The 19,641-nt window shown below is 40.7% G+C and overlaps 1 protein-coding gene across 1 annotated transcript in view; it reads right to left on the bottom strand.

The window, feature by feature from the left end:
- Nucleotides 1-19,641, bottom strand: part of si:ch211-186j3.6 (neural-cadherin) — a 437,178-nt gene that overhangs the window by 35,639 nt on the left and 381,898 nt on the right. Inside the window, 3 exon segments of the mRNA XM_034117220.1 lie at nt 2,539-2,582; nt 2,584-2,720; nt 8,868-9,132. Coding sequence (XP_033973111.1) covers nt 2,539-2,582; nt 2,584-2,720; nt 8,868-9,132 — 446 coding nt within the window.

The following is a 19,641-nucleotide window of genomic DNA, read 5'->3' as shown; positions in this document are numbered from 1 at the left end:
AAGATTATTTTGACAATTCTGCTCCCAAAATCCGGCAGACTGTTTCGCCAACAGCTGTGTGCAGAGGCCAGTTCAAATGAATGTGTGATGTCATATGAAGCTGTAGGACTGCCTTTGAAGCAGCTCCACAGTATTTCTGCTTTGTCAGGCAGGCTGAGGGGGGTGATCTGAGTTCACATGACACCCCTGCCCATGACTTGGAGGCTAAATGAGTTGACTTGCTCATTTGTTTTTCAAATAACAGATATCCATTTCAGAAGTAAACAAAATGAAACATAGTTTGTGACCTTCAACCGGTTCGTTGCTTGAGATTGTCGGGCAGTCACATCACATTTTTGTTTATTTCAGCCTGTGGTGTTAAACATTAATCCAAACAGCAAGAGACAGTTGAAGCTTGGTAACACCAAGAGCCCTGAAAAATACAGATTGATTTTTGTTTTTGGATTTCAGACCTAGAAACATGAAATTAAGAGATGTTGAAGTGAAAAAAACAACAATTTCTAACATGATCCCAACTGCAGTACAACTATTGCACTGATGTGAAGTTGAGAGACTTGCATATCTAAAACATCCGAGCCCTTAGCATAATGCATCTCAACATCATAGTTTGTTATATTTGGTAAATACCCACAGCTTTCCAAACTCCACATCCCCAGTTTTCATTGCAGATTTTTTTTATTGATTTGTTTTGACAAAATTCAACATAAACTTTAGGGTTTTAAGGCGCGTTCACACCGCAGTACTTTTCCCACTTTAGTTCCGATATAGTTCCGAAATGTTGCGTTCACACCAACAAAATACAGAACTAAAATGAGTTCATGAGAACTTTTTCCCCCCTTTTCCGTCCCTGCTAGAGAGCAGGTACTTTCGTGGGAGAAAAAGGTTCCTATTTCTGATTGGCTGGGCGGAATGCAAACCACGCCCCGTAAAACTCCCAAAAAGTTTTGTGAAGCTGCCATTTTATTATCCTCGCATTAGCATTAGCATTAGCCCAGCGCACAAACGCAGAGAGACTAACTTATGGCTGCTGGGAGTCCCAGCAGCTTCTACTGAAGCCAGTCCCCAACTCCGGGGACTTCCGGCCGGGGACTTCGGGTGGCAGTATACGCCGTGAAGTTGTTTGCGGCCTGCCAGTAAACCCAAAGCAGAAGAAGAAGAAGTGACGTCAGCGGCTTCATTTGCCTAATCCTCCCCCAGGGACTTATTTCGTTGTGAACGCGATCTGTACTTAGTTCATGAGAACTAAAGAGTTCTCATGAACTAAGTTCTCATGAACCTTTGTGGGAAAAGTACTGCAGTGTGAAAGCGCCTTTAGTTATGATAGCACGATGGAGGTAAGTGTTTGTTCTGCAGGGGAAAGTTCACATGGCGAAACACATGACGTTCACGCAGCTGGCGGTTTTTTGTGTGACACAGAGTGTTTTGGTCTTTTCGATAAAAAGATTAGGTTTCACTTATGTTCAAACATCGTTTTTACAAGTTATTTTAGTACACTTTTTACATTTTGTTAAAACATGTTCTAACTTCTAATAATGTTTCTTAAAGGTGGGGTAGGTAAGTTTGAGAAACCGGCTCGAGATCGCTAGAATTTGAAAATACACAACCGGAGAAAATCTGCCACTTCCTTATAGAGCCCCTCCTCCAACACACACGAACGCGCACATGACCAATGAGGGCACGAGATAAGTTTGTGCACAGATGGAAGGCTGACAGGCAGGTAGGCCATCCAGTTATTTTAGCCGGGCCGGCTAAAATGATTGGTCGTGCTTTTTACAGTACTACGGCTTCCACAGATGATTTTTTTATGGATTTTTTGTCAAAGCACTTCAGATATTCATTGCTATCGGGATGTTAAGAGCATTCCATGGAATATAACAAAAAGTGTATCTCGAGCCGGTTTCTCAAACTTACCTACCCTACCTTTAAGCCACATCAATAAAATATCATATATGAGATGAATGACGTGATTCTGATAGATATGAAAATACACGTCTTATTCTTTCCAATCGTTCACTTTCCTTGCATCTCTGTGTTATTCTCCTGAAGATTAAGTATCTAATTTCCCCCCACTACATGTTCGAATATCTAAATCCATTCACTGTATTCATTAGAAACTTCCTATTACCACTGTTGTTTCTGATGTGATTATTACATGGTTACTCCAAGAAGTCTGCTTGTTTGTTTCGTCCAAATGATTCTGGTGTGAACAGTCAGGCTCCTGCTGGACAAGGCGCAGCACTTCTGTGTCCGCTGTGAACCCAGGGTCATGCACACATGGTCAAACACTTCTCATGCCGGGAAATTGTTGTCCTAGAATTTGACCTTTCACCGGTTTTAGAACAAAAAAGTCTTCCAACTCTTCAGGTCGGGGCCCGGTTGGTTCAATGCACATGTATGTGGCTAAACCCAAAAAGAATGGCAATGTCAAAAGGTGAAAAATGGCTTCTGAGGAAGAGTGAGTTGGTTTAAACACATGTTTTTGTGCCAAAATGATGAGTGTGTATGTGGAACAATGTTCAGTGAGGTGTGAGTATGTACCTGCATTCGTGCACTCTCCACAAGTCAACACAGGTGAAGGGGGGGGCTACATTGGTTCCTTTTGCAGGAGTCAGAAGAGCACCCAAGGGAGACGCCCTGGACGCTGACCTGGGAAACCCCATCACGCGGCTGGCTGTCCAGGGGCATGTAGCGGCCGTTGAGGCGTACATCTCTCATGCAGCCTGCAGAAAAAATGGAAAAGATTTGAGTGGAACAGGAGTTCAAACAAATTTAACTACACGGAAATAGTTTTTCCCCATGTACCTGTGAGCAAATCAACCACATATTCTTGATGTATTACCGGCTCCATTTCTAACAGCATAAATCAACCCTGGTTTGTTAGTGGAGATAATTTTGTGTATTTTAGTGTCCGAAAAAGTCATTCATACTGGTCAAGGAAATCTCCAAAAGCAAAATCTGCATAACTGTTGGATATCATATAATGCGCTCCATGGTGCAGTGAAATCTGTGCAGTTTAGACATGTCAATGCTCTGCTGGGTCACATGCATGATACTTACCCAAGGGGAGTCAAAGTATTTGAAAGGCTGATTGCCATTGTAACACAAAGTAAAGGGAAAGCATTGCAAATTGGGGTAAAATGGTTGAACGTGGTTCTGGATCCTTCATGTAGTTACAGTAAAGGATATATCCGGTTTATTACAATTTGGATCAACTTATTTTCGTATGTTTCACACTTATTTTCGTAGGTTTCATTTAGCTGATTCTTTTATCCATAGCAACTTACAATAAGTGCAATAAACCATACAAAAAACAACTCAGCAGCAAGAAACATGCAGTACTTTGCTTCAGGTAAACCAAACCATTGCAAGGGCAAGTGAATTAGCTCCAAATGGGCTAAACCTTGTGAATGCCAAGAGTCAGTAATACGAAAATAAAAAGGTTCCAGTTTAGTTACATAAACTGTCCATTGTAAGCATCCTTTACAAATTACAGTATACATAGACTGACTTCCCTGTTTTGCCAGCTTTGACTTCATTTAATGATTAAATATATGTGGACAGCATTGCTATTTGATGTCTAGGCTCTGTTCTTGTAATTCCCTGCAATGGGGCCACTAGCTTAGCACAACAGCTAATCAGTGGGGAGTGTCTTTATCATTATCACCTTCATTTGAATGGCATTGTTTTAATTGATACCTTTATCGTGGTAAGCCTAATCAACCTTTAAGTCTTAACTCAGTGTAGTGTTGCTAAGGTGTTACCATGGAGAAACTGAGCAACACCTGAGGACACATTTCTGCTGCTTCTCTTCTCGTCACTTCATTACTAAGTTTATGCTTTCAGTTAACGTCTCCTTCACCCTCTATTTGGAAGAGATGTTAACAAAAGTAAATGCACACAGACAATGGTGCACTCACACACACATGCACTTTCCCTCCCACCATCTATCACGCCTACCTCTTTTGAAGAAAGGCTTTTAAAGTCTGTTTAATAAACTCTTGCATTGTCTTTTACTGCCTGAGGCACAGCTGTCTAACAGGCTCTGAGCTCTTTATGTCTCTCTCTCACTTTACGTCTGCATCCCTCTATACAGTATGTGCAACCTCTCTCTGTCTTTATTATCATTCAGTTTTATGAATCCTAATTGCAAATTCTTGACTGTATCTGCTGACATTTGGGTTTACTCTCAGTCCCTCATTTTAACGTAATACACATTGTACACTATGACCTGCTCACCAACCTAAAATAAGCCAAAGCTAGATGTTTGGTAAATTGATTATTACAGAGTTCTCGACATAAGGTGGTGCAGTGATGACGTATTTTTGTAGGCCGATCCGGAAGTTAGCATTGCATGGGGTTCCTTGACAAAAGGAATGGGATTTTTGAATATTGCAGAAAATAAGCTCTTTTACAAACACATGTTCTTGCTGACACATTTTGTTCAGCAGGATAATCCCCACATATTTGAAGCGTAAATTCAATCGCTAGGGGCTTAGCGTCGGGCCATAAACAAACTACATTCAAAGCCTACACTGGTAGGCCATCACCACGGCTAAGCTATATGCGGCTAATGCACAGCATGATGACATTTAGTAGCCTAGTCTCATTTAGCCACTTGTTAGCAACCTCTGTTTTAAGACACATACAATCACACCACAGAAGTGCTACAATTTGAACTCATTCCAGGGTTTAAGGACTCATTCAGCATGCGAGCGTGTGCCCATTGTGTGGATTTAGCTGTAACGAAGAACATTTTGTCTTGGCATTATTTCAACTAGCAGTTTTTTTTTTTTAAATCAGCATTTTGGGAAATACACCAATTAACTTTCTTACTGAGTGTTAGATTAGGGGATTAATACATTGTTTATGTTTGTACTATAAATAACTAATGCCACAAGATGGTTAGCTTATCCTAGCTTAGCATTACGAATGAATACAGGGAAAATAAAAAGCCAAAATAAATAGCTATCTCACAAAAAACAGGCATTAGGCTTTAGTAAAACTCTTTACGACACTTTTCAGAAGGACCAATCTATTAGACAACAATGCCACTTTATTTATTCACACTTAACATTTCAATTCATGTCCTTGAAAAGAGTACATATGAATACATAAAAGGACTTGTTTCCGGTAGCACTTTACAAGAGGTGTCCATGTTAAACTGTCATGTATTTTTCTTCACACACACACACACAGGTTATATACAATTCAGTTTGAATGGTGTATAGCAAACAATCTTCAGTGCCACTTTACCCTTGTACGATCCGCCATCCCCACTGAAAGGAACATTCAGGGAGATTTATTCCGTTATGCATCACCTCCCAGTCTCTAAAAATGTTCAACTCTCAACAATTCTGCCATTCATCTGTTTGATTTGAAAGGACTGCTCTCTTGAAGGAGGTGCATTGTTGTCCTCCCTTGGAAAACGAAATATGAAATTGCTGTTCTGTACACATTATAAAAAAGATCTTTGGCAGAACAAACGAGGGGATTATTAGAATGTTTTGCACCACCAATTTAAAACCTCAAAATGATCTAGCAACTTTGATGTTCTTCTCTTTCAATGTGATTTTTTTTCTATTTCAATCACTATCAAGAGAAAACACAGCTGAACTCCTCTGCCATGTCTTTGAAAGGAAATTATCTTTAAGGAAATCTCAAGGTTTTTATCACATTTTACTGATAGCCTTGAAGACAACCTACATAAACCTGGCATGTAAGAACCAGGTGCTGCATGCAGTAGATGTTCACAATGTATTATTCAGTGTGGTATACATTTGGGCTTTCCTGTACATGATACACTTTCAATCATGTCCAACTGCTGTGGTTCATATGGGTGTCTGAATAACTTTAATGCAACTAAAACTCAGCTATTTTTCAGTTCTACTGTTTATAATTCCAATAAACATTGCCCTCTTAAGCTTGTCACCTTCCTTTCCTTTGCCTGTGCTTGTAGAAGGTGTTATTTTACAATAGTGTCCTTTCTTTATTGATTCAAGCATCGCTGAAACACTCTGGCTCAACAAAAGAACCTGGACCAGACAAAAAGAAATCCACGTAATTATCAAAATACACCCAAAAAGGGAAATGTAACCGTACCTGCGATGCCAGGCAAATGGCGTCCCCATGCTCCTGTGCTATTTGCACATATTTACAAATGAGGTCATGTGCATATTTTGGTGCAAAATTGGCCCCTTCCATGCAAATGAGCCTCATTGCAAAAACAGCCCAGTTCACAAAGAAAAGCCTAATAGTCACATGCTGTAACAGTGGAATAATTAGCATCTTCAGAGAGTTGATGAGCACCGAAACACTAGAATAGGATATGAAATCACGAATATGGTTTCTCTCTGTCACGTTTAATTCCTTGTCTTAAGTTTCTGAGAAATGTTGATTTTGACATCGCTCTGCCGACTGTGTTCTTGATGCAAAGGCAAAATGATATTTTTCAATATTTATGGCCGTGTTTTGCTGTAATATCATTATGGCTATATCTTTTTGTGAATCTGACCTTGAGAAATGGTGAAGGCTGATAGCGTTGCACAGACAATCACAGTTGCAAGTGATGTAGAATTCATGATGATATTAGCAACCTCAATCTATTCTTCGTGAAAGAGCCTGTCAGTTTTTATTCAATGTTTTGAACTGTGAATATCCTTGGTAAAGAGAATAATTAATAGCAAACAGCAGCCATTTAAACAGAGGGGAGAACAATGAATGAACTGTAAATATTGGGCCATTGGTGCACTGCAGTTTAGTTTTAAGTGAAGCTGATTCAAGAGGAATTGTTTTAGTGTGTGTAAAATAAAGTATAGGGCCGTTGATCCAAATATCTGGGCATATTTAACAGAAACCAGGTCATAGATAGTAATAGACTGCATTGATATAGTGTGTTTCTTACCTAACAATCAACAATGATCAGCCAACCGTCACCCATTCACACACATATTCACACACATGGTTGCAGAGGCTACCATCAGGAGCGATAAACACTTTCAGACACATTTGAACACTGATGGCGGCCATTAGGAGCATTTCTGGGTTCAGAATGTTGCCCAACGAGACTTAGGGGATAGAACGCCCGACCTTCTGATTAGTAGACGACCACTCTACCTCCTGAGCCACAGCCGGAAAGTGGCAACACATAAAAACCAGAAGGGTGAGCAGTGGGGAAAAGAATAGCTGTCCTCATCTGGTTAATCAGACTTGAGACCCTGAATGTTAATATTAAGGATGTTTTGTTAGAAATGTCAGCACCTGGGCAACTGATTCCTGGTATTGACACTATTTTGTGTCATGGGTCGTTAAAGCACATTTTGTATATTTTTACCTTTTGTCCATTCACCAAGTTGTCCTTCAGCCTCCAGCTGCCTCCATGCAGACATACTTGACATTTCCAAAGTGTGAATGCAGAGTAAAATGTACTTTGCTGACATATTTGGAATTCATCTAATTCCAGGCTTGGGAAATAATGGATTAAAAATGGCATTTAGTGTTTGTTGTGAAAGGATCAGATGTTATCTCTTCTTTATTACATGGCTTAGTTGAATACTCGATTCTGATTGGTTAATTCAGAACACGTGACACGTGGTTAATCCAGTAGTACAGACCGCTGTCAAGGACTTATTGACCGTTGTTAAGGACGCTCACATCTGCAGAAAGAAGTCCGGTCGATTTAACTGTATACACTGTTTGCTTGTCTTTAGTTTTCCATTGTCTACCGTCTGAGAGCAACATGGAGGATTTTACTATTCATTTTAATATATTTGGAGAGCACAGTAATTTGGATGAATGGTTAGTGGCTGATGAGTCCGCAGCGAAGAAAAGAAAAAGACAAGAGGGACAAGAAAACAGCGGAGAAGTAACGGGGCAGAAACCCTCAACACAGAGCTGTGGTCCTTTTTACGCAACGGTCCAGACACAGACATCAAACGGCAACACATATTCAGTTGCCAGTTACCTTAGCATTAGGGCAGGGATATCTGGATACTTTCCAAGGTTTGACATAATGAATTGTGCTACTTTTAAAGCAAGCAACGATGTTTTCAAATCTGCAATCAAAAAGCAAAACGCTATCGAAGCAGTTCCTACCGTTGATACGTAGTTCAAACGGTAACAACAGACTATTGTTCTTAGCGGATGCATGTCATTTTAAATCAATACAACTATTTTTTAAATCAATAATACTATTTTTTAAATCAATAAAAACATTTTCTAAATCAATAAAAGCATTTCAATTAATATTGGGAGTCATGTCGTTACTTTGTTGAGAATGTGGCCTTGTAATAAGCGTCAGGCTCCTGATCAGCCTGTCGGGTGTTCTTTTACCCATAATGACCGCCTCGCTGCACATTATCCCTTACCTATAAACGGTTCTGTTCTGTAGGCTAATACTTTAAGTGTGAATCTATACGCCTACTGCCTGAATACAATTTGTTGATCCTAAATATCTTGGTTTCTTCTTTTCTAAAGTCAAATTGTTCTGTTGTCTTACATAATACAGTTAATTAACGTTTTATTTTGAGTCAAACTTTCCACCAATGTGAGGTAAACAAACTGGACATTTCATGGAAAGTCTGTAAACCTACTTTTGATAAACTCTCACAGATATACATATATATATATATATATATATATATATATATATATATATATATATATATATATATATATAGGGATAGTGGTGGTCTAATGGATAGTGAGGTGGGTTGAAGAACACCACCACTAGTGTGCCCTTGAGTAAGGCACTTAGTCCTTAGTTACTCCAGGGAGAATGTCCCTGTAATTGGTAATTGTAAGTCGCTTTGGATAAAAGTGTCAGCTAAATGAAATGTAATGTAATATACAGGTGTTCTGTTAAAACCTACCCTGGAAGCTCTTGTTGGTTCCAGAGGGGAAGGTGTTTCCCAGCATCACCACGGTGGGGTCAATGATGATTTCTCTGCTCCGGCCCTGCGCCCCTGTGACCTCCCGCTGTCCTCCCCCTCCGTCCAGACGCAGCATCATCTCATTGTCATGCCGATCTAGGAAGACCTCGTGCCATTCACCGTTGTCGAGGCGATAAGTTGGTAGGGTTAGGTTGTAGTCCCCGTCACCGAGGTTGTAGAAAACACAGAGGAGGCCTTGGAAGATCTTCAATTGGAAAAAGGGGACATTTATTAGTTAAGTTACTTGACTTTGACTTCAGAAGTCTGGTCTGTAAATAATATTCATGTTTTTTAGGCCCCATTTAAATCATAATTGCCACATTTTATGACTGTTTTGTTAGTTTAATTGGAATAATCTTGACCATCATTAACTTAATGAGTCTCATTGGAATGCACACATAATGTTAGGGCTTGACATTACCATGAAGCACTGGTAAACACTAAGAAATTGATGGCTGCACGCCCTGAACACTTCATTAGTTATCTGGCATTGACGCAGATCCATCGGGAATATTACCATCTCGCTTCCTTCATACATGTAACTGAGCATGTGTTGAGCATGTTTTCTCTAACACTGCATCATCAATCATCAAAGGTGCAAGCCTCTCTTTTTTTCCCACCTTTAACCATTTGTTAACATCAATCTTGCAGACACATTTATATTACAGAGACAACTAAGAAACCCATGCAAAACTAAACATTGAAGTGTTTCTGGTATTTCTCAGTCATTTCACAACTATGAGTTTAAAGAGGTTATATTATGCTTTGGGGGTTTTCCCTCTCCTGTAGTGTGTTATGTAGGTTTTTGTGCATATGAATGGTCTTGAAAGGCTAAAATCCCAAACACCTCCATTGGACTCCTTTGCTTACTTACGTACCACAATGACATCAGTATGTGATACTGGCGCTTCTATGGTCTAGCACTCCAACACATAGTACGGGACATTTTTGACACATCTCTAAGAGGTGGACCAATGACAACAGAGCCTGCCAGCTAACCAATCAGAGCAGACTGGGCTCTGCTTTCAGACAGAGGGTGAAAAGAGGTGCTGCAGCACAGGCAGTATGAGAAAAATAAAGAGCTTTTTGAACATTAAAGCATGGAGACATGTCAAACTAATCAAAGGGTCGGTAGTTCGATTCCCATCCCCTGCAGTCAACATGTCTACATGTATTGAAGAGTATGTAGGTCGCTTTAGATAAAAGCGTCAGATAAATGACATGTTATGTCATCAACACTCGACTTTTGGACAATCATTCAGAACATTGGGATATCTGTTATCTACGAAGCCAAGTTTCCATAGTGACTGCAGGCTTGACAGTTGACAAAATAAAAACTGTAAAACGAACCAATTTTGGCTCATCATTTATGTATGCTATTGTACAAAGCCACTCTTGGCTGAGATTGCTGAAATCGTGACTGGAGAAAGGGGTCTGTTTTATGATTGCCCTTATTCTTGGAATGACCTGCAGGAAAGACTTAAACTAAGTTCTCTTATCTCTCTGGCCAGTTTCAAACAAAAGCTTTTTGTTACAAACATCCTTGCTACAATGCATAACAATTGTGTCATGTCTGCATGCCTTTTTGTCTCGATGTGTTATATGCAATACGTGCATATTTGCCCTCTGCTGTTGATGCCCTTGGCCAGATCACAATAGGAAAGAGATGTTATCCCAATTGTGTTTTTTTTATCTGGTTGAATAGAGGTTAAACAAAAGTGCATGGCCTAGCAGAGTGACACAGCTACACAAGAACAAACTGGGGAAGAAAGCATAAACTACGGTTGCAGAGTTTGCTGAGAACCCTAACAAATCAGATCAAAAGCACCGCTCGTAGTTTAAAAAAAACTGCAACTGGTACCATAAAATTAACCAAGAACTGGAACAATTTTCTTCCAAACTACAACTGCCATCTGTCGCTCTTTGAGCAGAAAGATGTACCATATGTATTTCTTTGATGCTTTTAGTGGCCCAAAAGACATTCCTTTTCCTATTTTTTGGGACAGTAGTAGAAGTTCCAGTGGCAAATCTCAGCAAATCAAATCAAAACTTTCTACATTTCAAGATAACACCGAGGGTACAGAGGCAAATATGTTGAACTAACTGGAGTCTGAGTCTCAGGTTTCAAAGCTAATGGGGATCAGGAGGAAGAAAAGATTTTGACTTGGTCGGTAAAGGAGTGGATCGATATGCCAATTTGGCCAGAAAAGCTGGATCAACCCCTGAAGATTGGAAGGAAAATGAAAACTCCTCACACAGTAAACTGACATTTGCACTATTCAATGAGCATGATATCTTACATAAACTTTCTTAAAGAACAAATATAAACATGAAAACACAAAATCAACATAATTTGTTTAAGGGTTTAAGCGCCTCCATCCCCTACGCACAATTCAGGGAAAAGCTATTTGTCAATCGAGCTGTTACTATTGGCCTAACATACATTTTAAATGAGGCACTGCTTTGGTAAAGCTGACAATTGGTTGACTTGCAAACTGCTGTCAATACACACACAAACACAGGAAAGGTGACTTGTGATGAAGTGAAGAAAGGAAGGGGGAAGCAAGAAAACAGAATTTATGTAATATAAGTTAAAATAAGGGAAAAACAAATGACGTGTTTCAGCAACATGCTGTTTCCCTCCGCCCGCAGATCTTCATACGTAAACGGTCCCATTTTGGCTTGGCCGTGATGCTAATCCCATGTCTATCACAAAGCATTTGTTTTAAACAAATTCATGACTTCCTGCGTGTGTATGTGTGTATGCATTTGTGTGTGTGTGTCATTGAGAAAGAAAGATAGAAAAGTCCATTTAAAGAGGGATAGGGTGGTTGGTGGGTCGTCCTCATTTCAATTTCAGACCATTTCCTCCAAGTGTCCCACTGAGCATCATTTTCTCCCCTCCATCTTTCTCTGCCACGTAAACAGAGGAGCGAGATGAGAAGGGCAGCGAGACAGAGAGATGTGAGGAGAAAGGAGAAGTGGCTATCCACCATTAACGCTCCCACTTCTCCTCAACATATTAAAGACAAAGCTAGCTTCTGGGGTCTGACAAACTTCCATTCCTCTCCTCCACCTGTGTTAGTGACTTCCTCTTCCTTTAAAGCAGTGCTCCAAGGTTCTTTAGCTCGAGTAACGCGGCTCGTTTCAAGGCTGTGTGATGAAGTATTAATTATATTTAGTATCCGCTGGGGCAGCGCTTTTTAACCAGCGACACTTACAGCCACCTGATTCTACCCCCAATTAAAGCTGAACCAAGCGGAGCAATTTGGCTCCTGCTTCACTCTCTGTGTGATGTGTGTTCCAGGGTGTGTGTGTGTGACTTTGCAGGAATGTCATAGGTGTGTTGGAATGTGTGTAAATCCATTTTTGAGTCAACAGTCCCACTGCAGGGACAGTTCTTATCCTCCAGATGCTTCCCTTGACAGACTGCTGCAGCCCCGTGCAGATGACTTATAAATCTACACCTTTCTCATGATTAAATAATGATGTGAAAACACATACTGTATTATGTGCATATGTGACAGGCTTTGCATGTTTCCTCACCACTTTAAATTATACTTGAAACCACACTCTGCTCATTACTATCAATGTGTTACTTTCCCCACCTCCTGACATCTGACTCGCAGTTTCTCCATCTTTAGAGACTAGATATTGATTTGGTCATAAAAATAATACCATATGCTGCTTGGCAATTGGCATCACTTTGAGTTCTTACCAGCCTAAAGGCAGATGAGGATAATGTTAAATACTCTTTATAGACAACTTTGTCTCAACTGAAACATGCCATGTGTTTGTTAAAGCAACGTTTCCAATCATTTAGGAATAACTTCAAAGTTTTCTGACAAAAAATAACGCAATTTTCTACTAAATACAGAAAATGTTCTTTATATAAGTTCCATTTAAAGCCTAACCCTAACCCTAACCCTAGGCCAAGAAACGTTATTTTTTACATGTTGAAAAGCTTGTCTGAAAACAACTCTACAGTTTTCGGCCGGCTGTGCACTGGCTAGTTTTGTCCTGCATGTCTCTCATTAAAATATGTGTTTATCATTCCCCAGTCAAGGTAATATGCCTTTTAAAAAACAAATTAGCCAAACAAAGTGAACATAATGAAGCGTCCAAATGGCAAAGTGACTCCAGCCCTGCATGAATTTAATGACTTATTTTAATCAATTATGCCTTTCTAGCCTTCAACACTAACCAGTCATCAGCCATGGTTTGCTGCAGTGGTGGTTTTAAAGAAACAAACTGTTAATACAAGTACGGGACGATGTATAGAAGCTTTTGGTTTTGATTGACTTTAAACATAAGGAGATGACCGTTGATCTGCAGTATATTAAGAGGTGTTTCTAACATTCTGAGCCCCTTGTATACTCAATATAATAAAGTACAGTATAACATCACTTTTAACTATGACATCAGGGGGGGATTGGGCACCAACAAGGGCATATGTTTCTTTTGTTTTTGTTGATTTTATTTCATTTTAGCACCTAAAGCTAAAACATTTAAAAATATTCCTTCCCCGATCAGGAATGTGAGTTGCTAAACGAGCCACACCTGTGAGCTGTAAATAAGGGGAGAAAACAATCAAATTGAAACAAGAGAGGAACTGAACAAGGAGATCACTCAAAGTTATATCCAGCTTCTTCAGGGAGTACAAATGGAAAACTGAGCAAAAAGGAACAAAAACCAGCTGGATTACTCGGACGTTCTTGGTCAACCATGCCTTTATGGAAATCCCCTGATGGTGGGATCAATGGAATTATGTTCAAATTCATCCTGGACCTGCTTGGACGCCGTGTGACCTTCCCTGCCTTGGTTGGGCCTTGAGTTAAGTTCTTTTTCTGCCTCTCTCCATGTATCCTTTTGATTGAGTTCATAGGTATTTCAGTGTTAGACTCTATTTTGAACTTTTCACTTTGCCATCGGATTATTATAATTTTGATCAAATACAGCAATATTAATTTGATGGAGAGTATTTGTTTGTCTGTGGTTGGTCAATTGCAATTGCATTTCTGTAATATCTGTTTGATGTTAACATATTTTATACAGTATTTGAATTATTCTTCTGTCTGGCACCTTATGGCCCAGCGCTGTCCTGGTTCACATCCTACCTCCATAACAGGAAACAGTTTGTCTCCATTAGTGGCTCAAACTCACCCCCGGCCCCAGTCCACCACGGTGTACCCCAGGGCTCTGTGCTTGGCCCCCTCCTGTTCACCATTTACATGCTCCCCCTCGGCCAGATCATCCGACATCATGGACTCAATTTCCACTGTTACGCTGATGATACCCAACTGTATCTCAGCACCACTCCATCCTCCCAGCTCCCCCCTCAGTCCCTCATCAACTGCCTGCATGACATCAAAACATGGATGTCTTCCAACTACCTTAAGCTGAACAGCAATAAAACAGAGCTCATGGTTGTGGCACCCAAGGCCCTGCTCCAGAAGGTTGGTGACTTCATCCTCGAGGTCGACGGCTGCTCCATCTCCCCATCTCCTGAAGCCCGCAACCTGGGTGTCATCCTTGACTACACCCTTTCCTTCCATTCCCACGTCAAATCTGTGACCAAATCGGCCTTTTTCCACCTGAGGAACATTGCCAGACTCCGACCGTCACTCTCGGAGTTGGTTGCCGAAACCCTTGTGCATGCATTTGTCACCACCCGCTTGGACTACTGCAATGGTGTCCTGTTCGGGGTTCCCAAAAAAACCCTGGACAGGCTCCAGTATGTCCAAAACTGTGCTGCTAGGGTACTCACACACACAAAGCCGTGGCAGCACATCACTCCCACCCTCATCCACCTACACTGGTTGCCGGTCAAGTCCCGTATATCGTACAAAGTACTCCTCCTTACCTACAAGTCCCTCCATGCCCATGTCCCCCAGTACCTATCGGACATCCTTCACCCACATGCCCCACCCCGGAACCTGCGGTCCTCAGACTCTGGCCTGCTTACCACCCCCCGCACCAAACTGCGAACTTTCGGGGACAGAGCCTACAGTGTGGCAGCCCCCACCCTCTGGAACGCTCTCCCTGCGGAGATTCGCAACATCCCCACACTCGACGCCTTCAAAAGGGCCCTCAAGTCCCATCTGTTTGCCAAGGCTTTCGGCCCCTAATCGATCTGTTGTTTTGTCTGTCTGACTTTTGTTTTGTTATGTTTGTTTTTCCTATATTAGTTGTAAAGCGACCTTGGGTCCCTTGAAAGGTGCTATATAAAATCAAGCTATTATTATTATTATTATTCACATTTTGTATTTTTGGGATCAAAATGTATCATTGCTCTACTTTACAGGACCTCTCATGGTCTATTTTAGAATTGTATACATTCATTAAAACATAGTCATTTATTTATATCAGCCCATGTTCCTGCAGCCTGTCTGTCCGATTTAGATGTCAGTTAAGAGATCTTTATTTCTTAGACTGACTTTGAAAAGGTCCTTGTTCAGGTGCATTTGCTGCCACTGAAAGTGAGAGTTGTCCTTCGAAAACCATTAGGACGAATAAAAAGACAACTGTAGTTTAATTATTTATTTCAAGACCCGTTTTTGAACCTTGGCCTCGACACTACGAGAACACCAGGCTTGTGGTTGAATTATGAAAATAAGTACTGATGATTTAAAATTATTCACCTAATTGTTTCTGCTGCTCTTGGTGTCCACATCTATCAGGAAGCACATGGTAGGAGGTTAACATATTTACTGATGGAATAAAGCTTAAAATGGTCTCCATGTGGAGCATGACAGTAAATGAAATGAAAGTGGACATGAGCGTTTGGTGCCCTTGTAGTCTGACTCAGAGGATGTAGGCCGGGGGTAGAAGGCCTTCATTGGCTGGTTATCTCAAACAGAATTCTCCTCCCCTTTCACTATCTGCGCGTTGTCCGGAGTTGATCTGTTTTCTGACAAAACCATCGTCAGTCGGAGATGATGTGGCACATCTAATAAATTCATTATGATTGATCCGTTCTACTTCGCACAAGATTCTGTTATATTGGTTCAGAAACAGGAGAACCAATAACATCGCAAAAAGCAAATGTAAATTAAAATAAAATTATCTTGGATTTACTTAATCTAGTAAAGTCTTCGAGGTGTGTTATATAATTCCAAAACATTATTAAGAAGGTGAGGACTGATTTGTGTGCAACCTACATGATTGTGTTAGTTCATTTCAACATTATCTGGTCACTGTGGATTTCAATAACAGGTCAGTGTCCTGCTAATTTAACTGGCTAATATCAATTCCATAAATTGCAGTTTATTTTGCTCACTTATGTTAACAGTTAGTGCGTTATGCAACTGTATATAGTAAGATCAAGTGAAATATACATTGTAGTTCCAAATTAACCAACTTTTAAAAAACTGGTTACCAAGTTTTGATTGTTATAATAGTAGTCATTTTAAGTGCATTTGCTAAAACGTATTAGACCAACGATTTCCACACAGTGCACGTAAATTCAAAACGCAGTTCTTTGGTTATGTGACATTTTAATTTGTAACAATAAAAAACACAATATAAAACAGGCAGGCTTTATCTCAAGATGATCAAATGACATTTATCTTTTGATAAGAGTCATATCACACAGTCAACATGTCTTATATTCAATGTGGTGTTTTCTTTTGAAAATGCTGTTCCTGTACCCAAGGATTAAGGCTGCTCAGGACATTTGTGATGTGTTTAAAGAGTTTTACACAACTCCAGCGTGGTCTGATTCCCAGGGCGTCAAGTACCAACTTCAAAGCCCTCTGGGTCTAATACCGCTGCTACTATTTCTTGTCTGTATGACTTTCACCTAACTACTGTATGATGTAAACTCATCCACAAAATATTTCTTCCAGTGCCAAGGAAGTCTGGTGACATAGACCAAGACCACATAGTGCAGGAATGGATGTTTGGGTAAACACAGCATAACCACTGTTAGTCTTCGGTGTGAAACGTGTGAAAATTGGAGGAAAGAAATGGAGCGCCCTCACCATGTTTTCCCAATTCCCAGGACCACCATATTTTACTAGATGGTAAATAAACCCATTTTAGCAAGAGTCATACATTTCAACAGCGAAACATGTATTTGAAAACGCATGGGGGGAAATATGACCCCCATGGTGGTTCCAGTGTTAAACCAATCCCAATCTTCTTGGGTGGTGCTAAAAGCAAGATGCAGTGACGGTGCCCTTGCTACACAGATGGGGTAGGCTGTGCAGAGCTGGCGGCAGTGATCTATAGTCCCTCAGAGGGTAACGGCTGGAACAGGAGGCGAGCTGGATGACTGGGATCTCAAATGATTCTCTTTTAACACTTGGTTTCGCTATAGGGATTTTATTGTTGGAAGTGGGGAGCCAATGATTTGTTGACAAACTGCTGGAGGGTGTCTGAACCAGGCTTGGATTTTCGTCATTTTAGGGGCAAGGCCATTTTGCCTTTGGTGTCACACATTTTTTCAGGGCGCAAAGGCCACATGCCAGGGCACAAAGGCCATTGAGGGAAACATTTGGATTTGGAGCTTACAAATAAATAACTTCACTTTCTGATAAGAAAAACACACGGATGACATGGAAAACTAATCACTTTTTTAATATCAATAATGTCAAACATTATAATCATATAGGCCTATGCCTCCTTAGTATTACCGTATATAAACCATACTTTACTTTGAATAATGAGTGTTTGGTATGTTTTCCATCTACTACTTCTCCCATTCACAAATCCGAAATCAAATAAAAAAATCTAAAATTCTATTAATATGTCACAAATATATTCCATTTCAGAAGAAACAGCCTTCAAGGGTCAAACTCTGCACATACATCATTCAGCAGTGCACAGTGAAGCTCCAACATTCAACTGTATGAACTGTGTGTGTGTGTGTGTGGTGTGTGTGTGTGTGTGTGTGTGTGTGTGTGTGTGTGTGTGTGTGTGTGTGTGTGTGTGTGTGTGTGTGTGTGTGTGTGTGTGTGTGTGTGTGTGTGTGTGTGTGTGTGTGTACGAGAGTCTCGTTAATCTACTCCTCACAGCTCCTCATATCTGTCTGAAAGACTGTCTGTGTCATGGCGAATACAGTCGCTGCTTTAATTCTGTCTTTAGGACGTTGTTGTGAGTTTGGACGGAGCAGATACAGGTTAGTTTAGCCGGATCGATCCGATCTCCATTCAGAAAACAGGCATTTTAAAAGGTTTTTCGCCTGCCGTCTTGTCTGTACACTTGTCAAAGCATTAATTCATGGTTTTTACTAACCGTTATCAGTATGTAGTTACTTCGGCATCATTTTGAAACGTGTATTACAATTAAATCACGGTAAAATAGGTTAATTTTGTCGTAGTTGGTTTCCACCACAGTATTTACATGGATATAAGCCCCGCCCCTTCTCCAGCGCGTCCTGTTTGAATGACAGGAGTAAACACAGCTGACAGCCGCGGTGAAACTCCAGCGGTTAGAGCAATGCGAATTAGAGATGGCAAATCCGGATCCTTTTACGGACTCAGGGTCTTCTGAGTCAGTCATTGAAGAGATCCAGATCATACGAGTCATTTGAGTCATATGAGTCAGCATCACCAAGACCGTAGAAATCCTATCGGTGAAACCGAAAAGTTGATGCATTTCACGAGCATATTATTATTCCATATATTTTGAATATATATATATATATTTGTATATATATATATATAATATCTGCATGTATATTTTCTATTTCGACATGTATATTTTATATTTTATTTTATTTTTCTTTCTATTCTTGTATATTTTGTAGTTTTGTTTTATTGTAAAATGCCTTTTATGCTGCTGTAACAACAATTTCCCAATTTGGGATCAATAAAGTACTATCTATCTATCTATCTATTAAACTGACGTTATATTAACCTCCGCTACACAGTGTATTTTGCTTTAATAAAAAATGTTGATCACAAAAAAAAAGGGTTATTTTGCGATTTGGCGAATCTGAGTCTGCTGTTGACTCGTGCATGAGGACGAGTCTGCTGGATCTCTGGATCTGCTGCTATATGGTTACGGCTCCGAGTCCGCACGAGTCTGATCCGCTGTGTGTTGCAGCGAGTCAGGATTTGCGAATCTGCGAATCTGCGAATCTGCGAATCTGCGAGTCTGCGAGTCTGCTGTTGATAGCGCGGGAGCCGGGTGCTGGAGGAGGGGCTATGCTCGTGCACATGACGAGTATGGATCTCTGGATCTGCTATGCTATTACGGTTAGGAGCCGTCGGCTCCTCTGAGTCCCCACGAGTCTGCAGGAAGTTTCACTGATCCGCGTCCCCTCCCCTGAGCCAAACGATAACTTCTGGCAGGCAGCTATCCTGTATACTTGCTAAAGGGTAGGTAGATGGACTGGGGTACGTTGTAATGTGTAATGTGATTTTACATGTTATAAAGAGAGTAGCGAGTGACGCAATTTATAGTTTTAATTTGTACGTCACACCAAGTGTGGGACTCAAGGACTCGGGTTAATGGAGAGGGGAGACTCGTCACGACCAGCTCATTTCTAGGATCCGGGTTAATGATCCGGATGAATCAGGACTCGCCCATCTCTAATGCGAATATTCGCATCGCGTCCGTTTTGAACGCAGCATAATGCAGTTCAGAAACCAGACCATGTTCTGACGCTTTTAAACCAACTTCGAGATTTTAACAGTGTGAGGGGCCCAAAGGCCATGGTGGCCGTAGGACGTACAATTATTTGTGGGGCATAACGGCCAGACCGAGG

The sequence above is a fragment of the Trematomus bernacchii genome, unplaced genomic scaffold, assembly GCF_902827165.1.
Source record: "Trematomus bernacchii unplaced genomic scaffold, fTreBer1.1, whole genome shotgun sequence".
Classification (NCBI taxonomy): Eukaryota; Metazoa; Chordata; class Actinopteri; order Perciformes; family Nototheniidae; genus Trematomus; species Trematomus bernacchii.
This window is presented reverse-complemented; position numbering and strand designations above follow the sequence as displayed.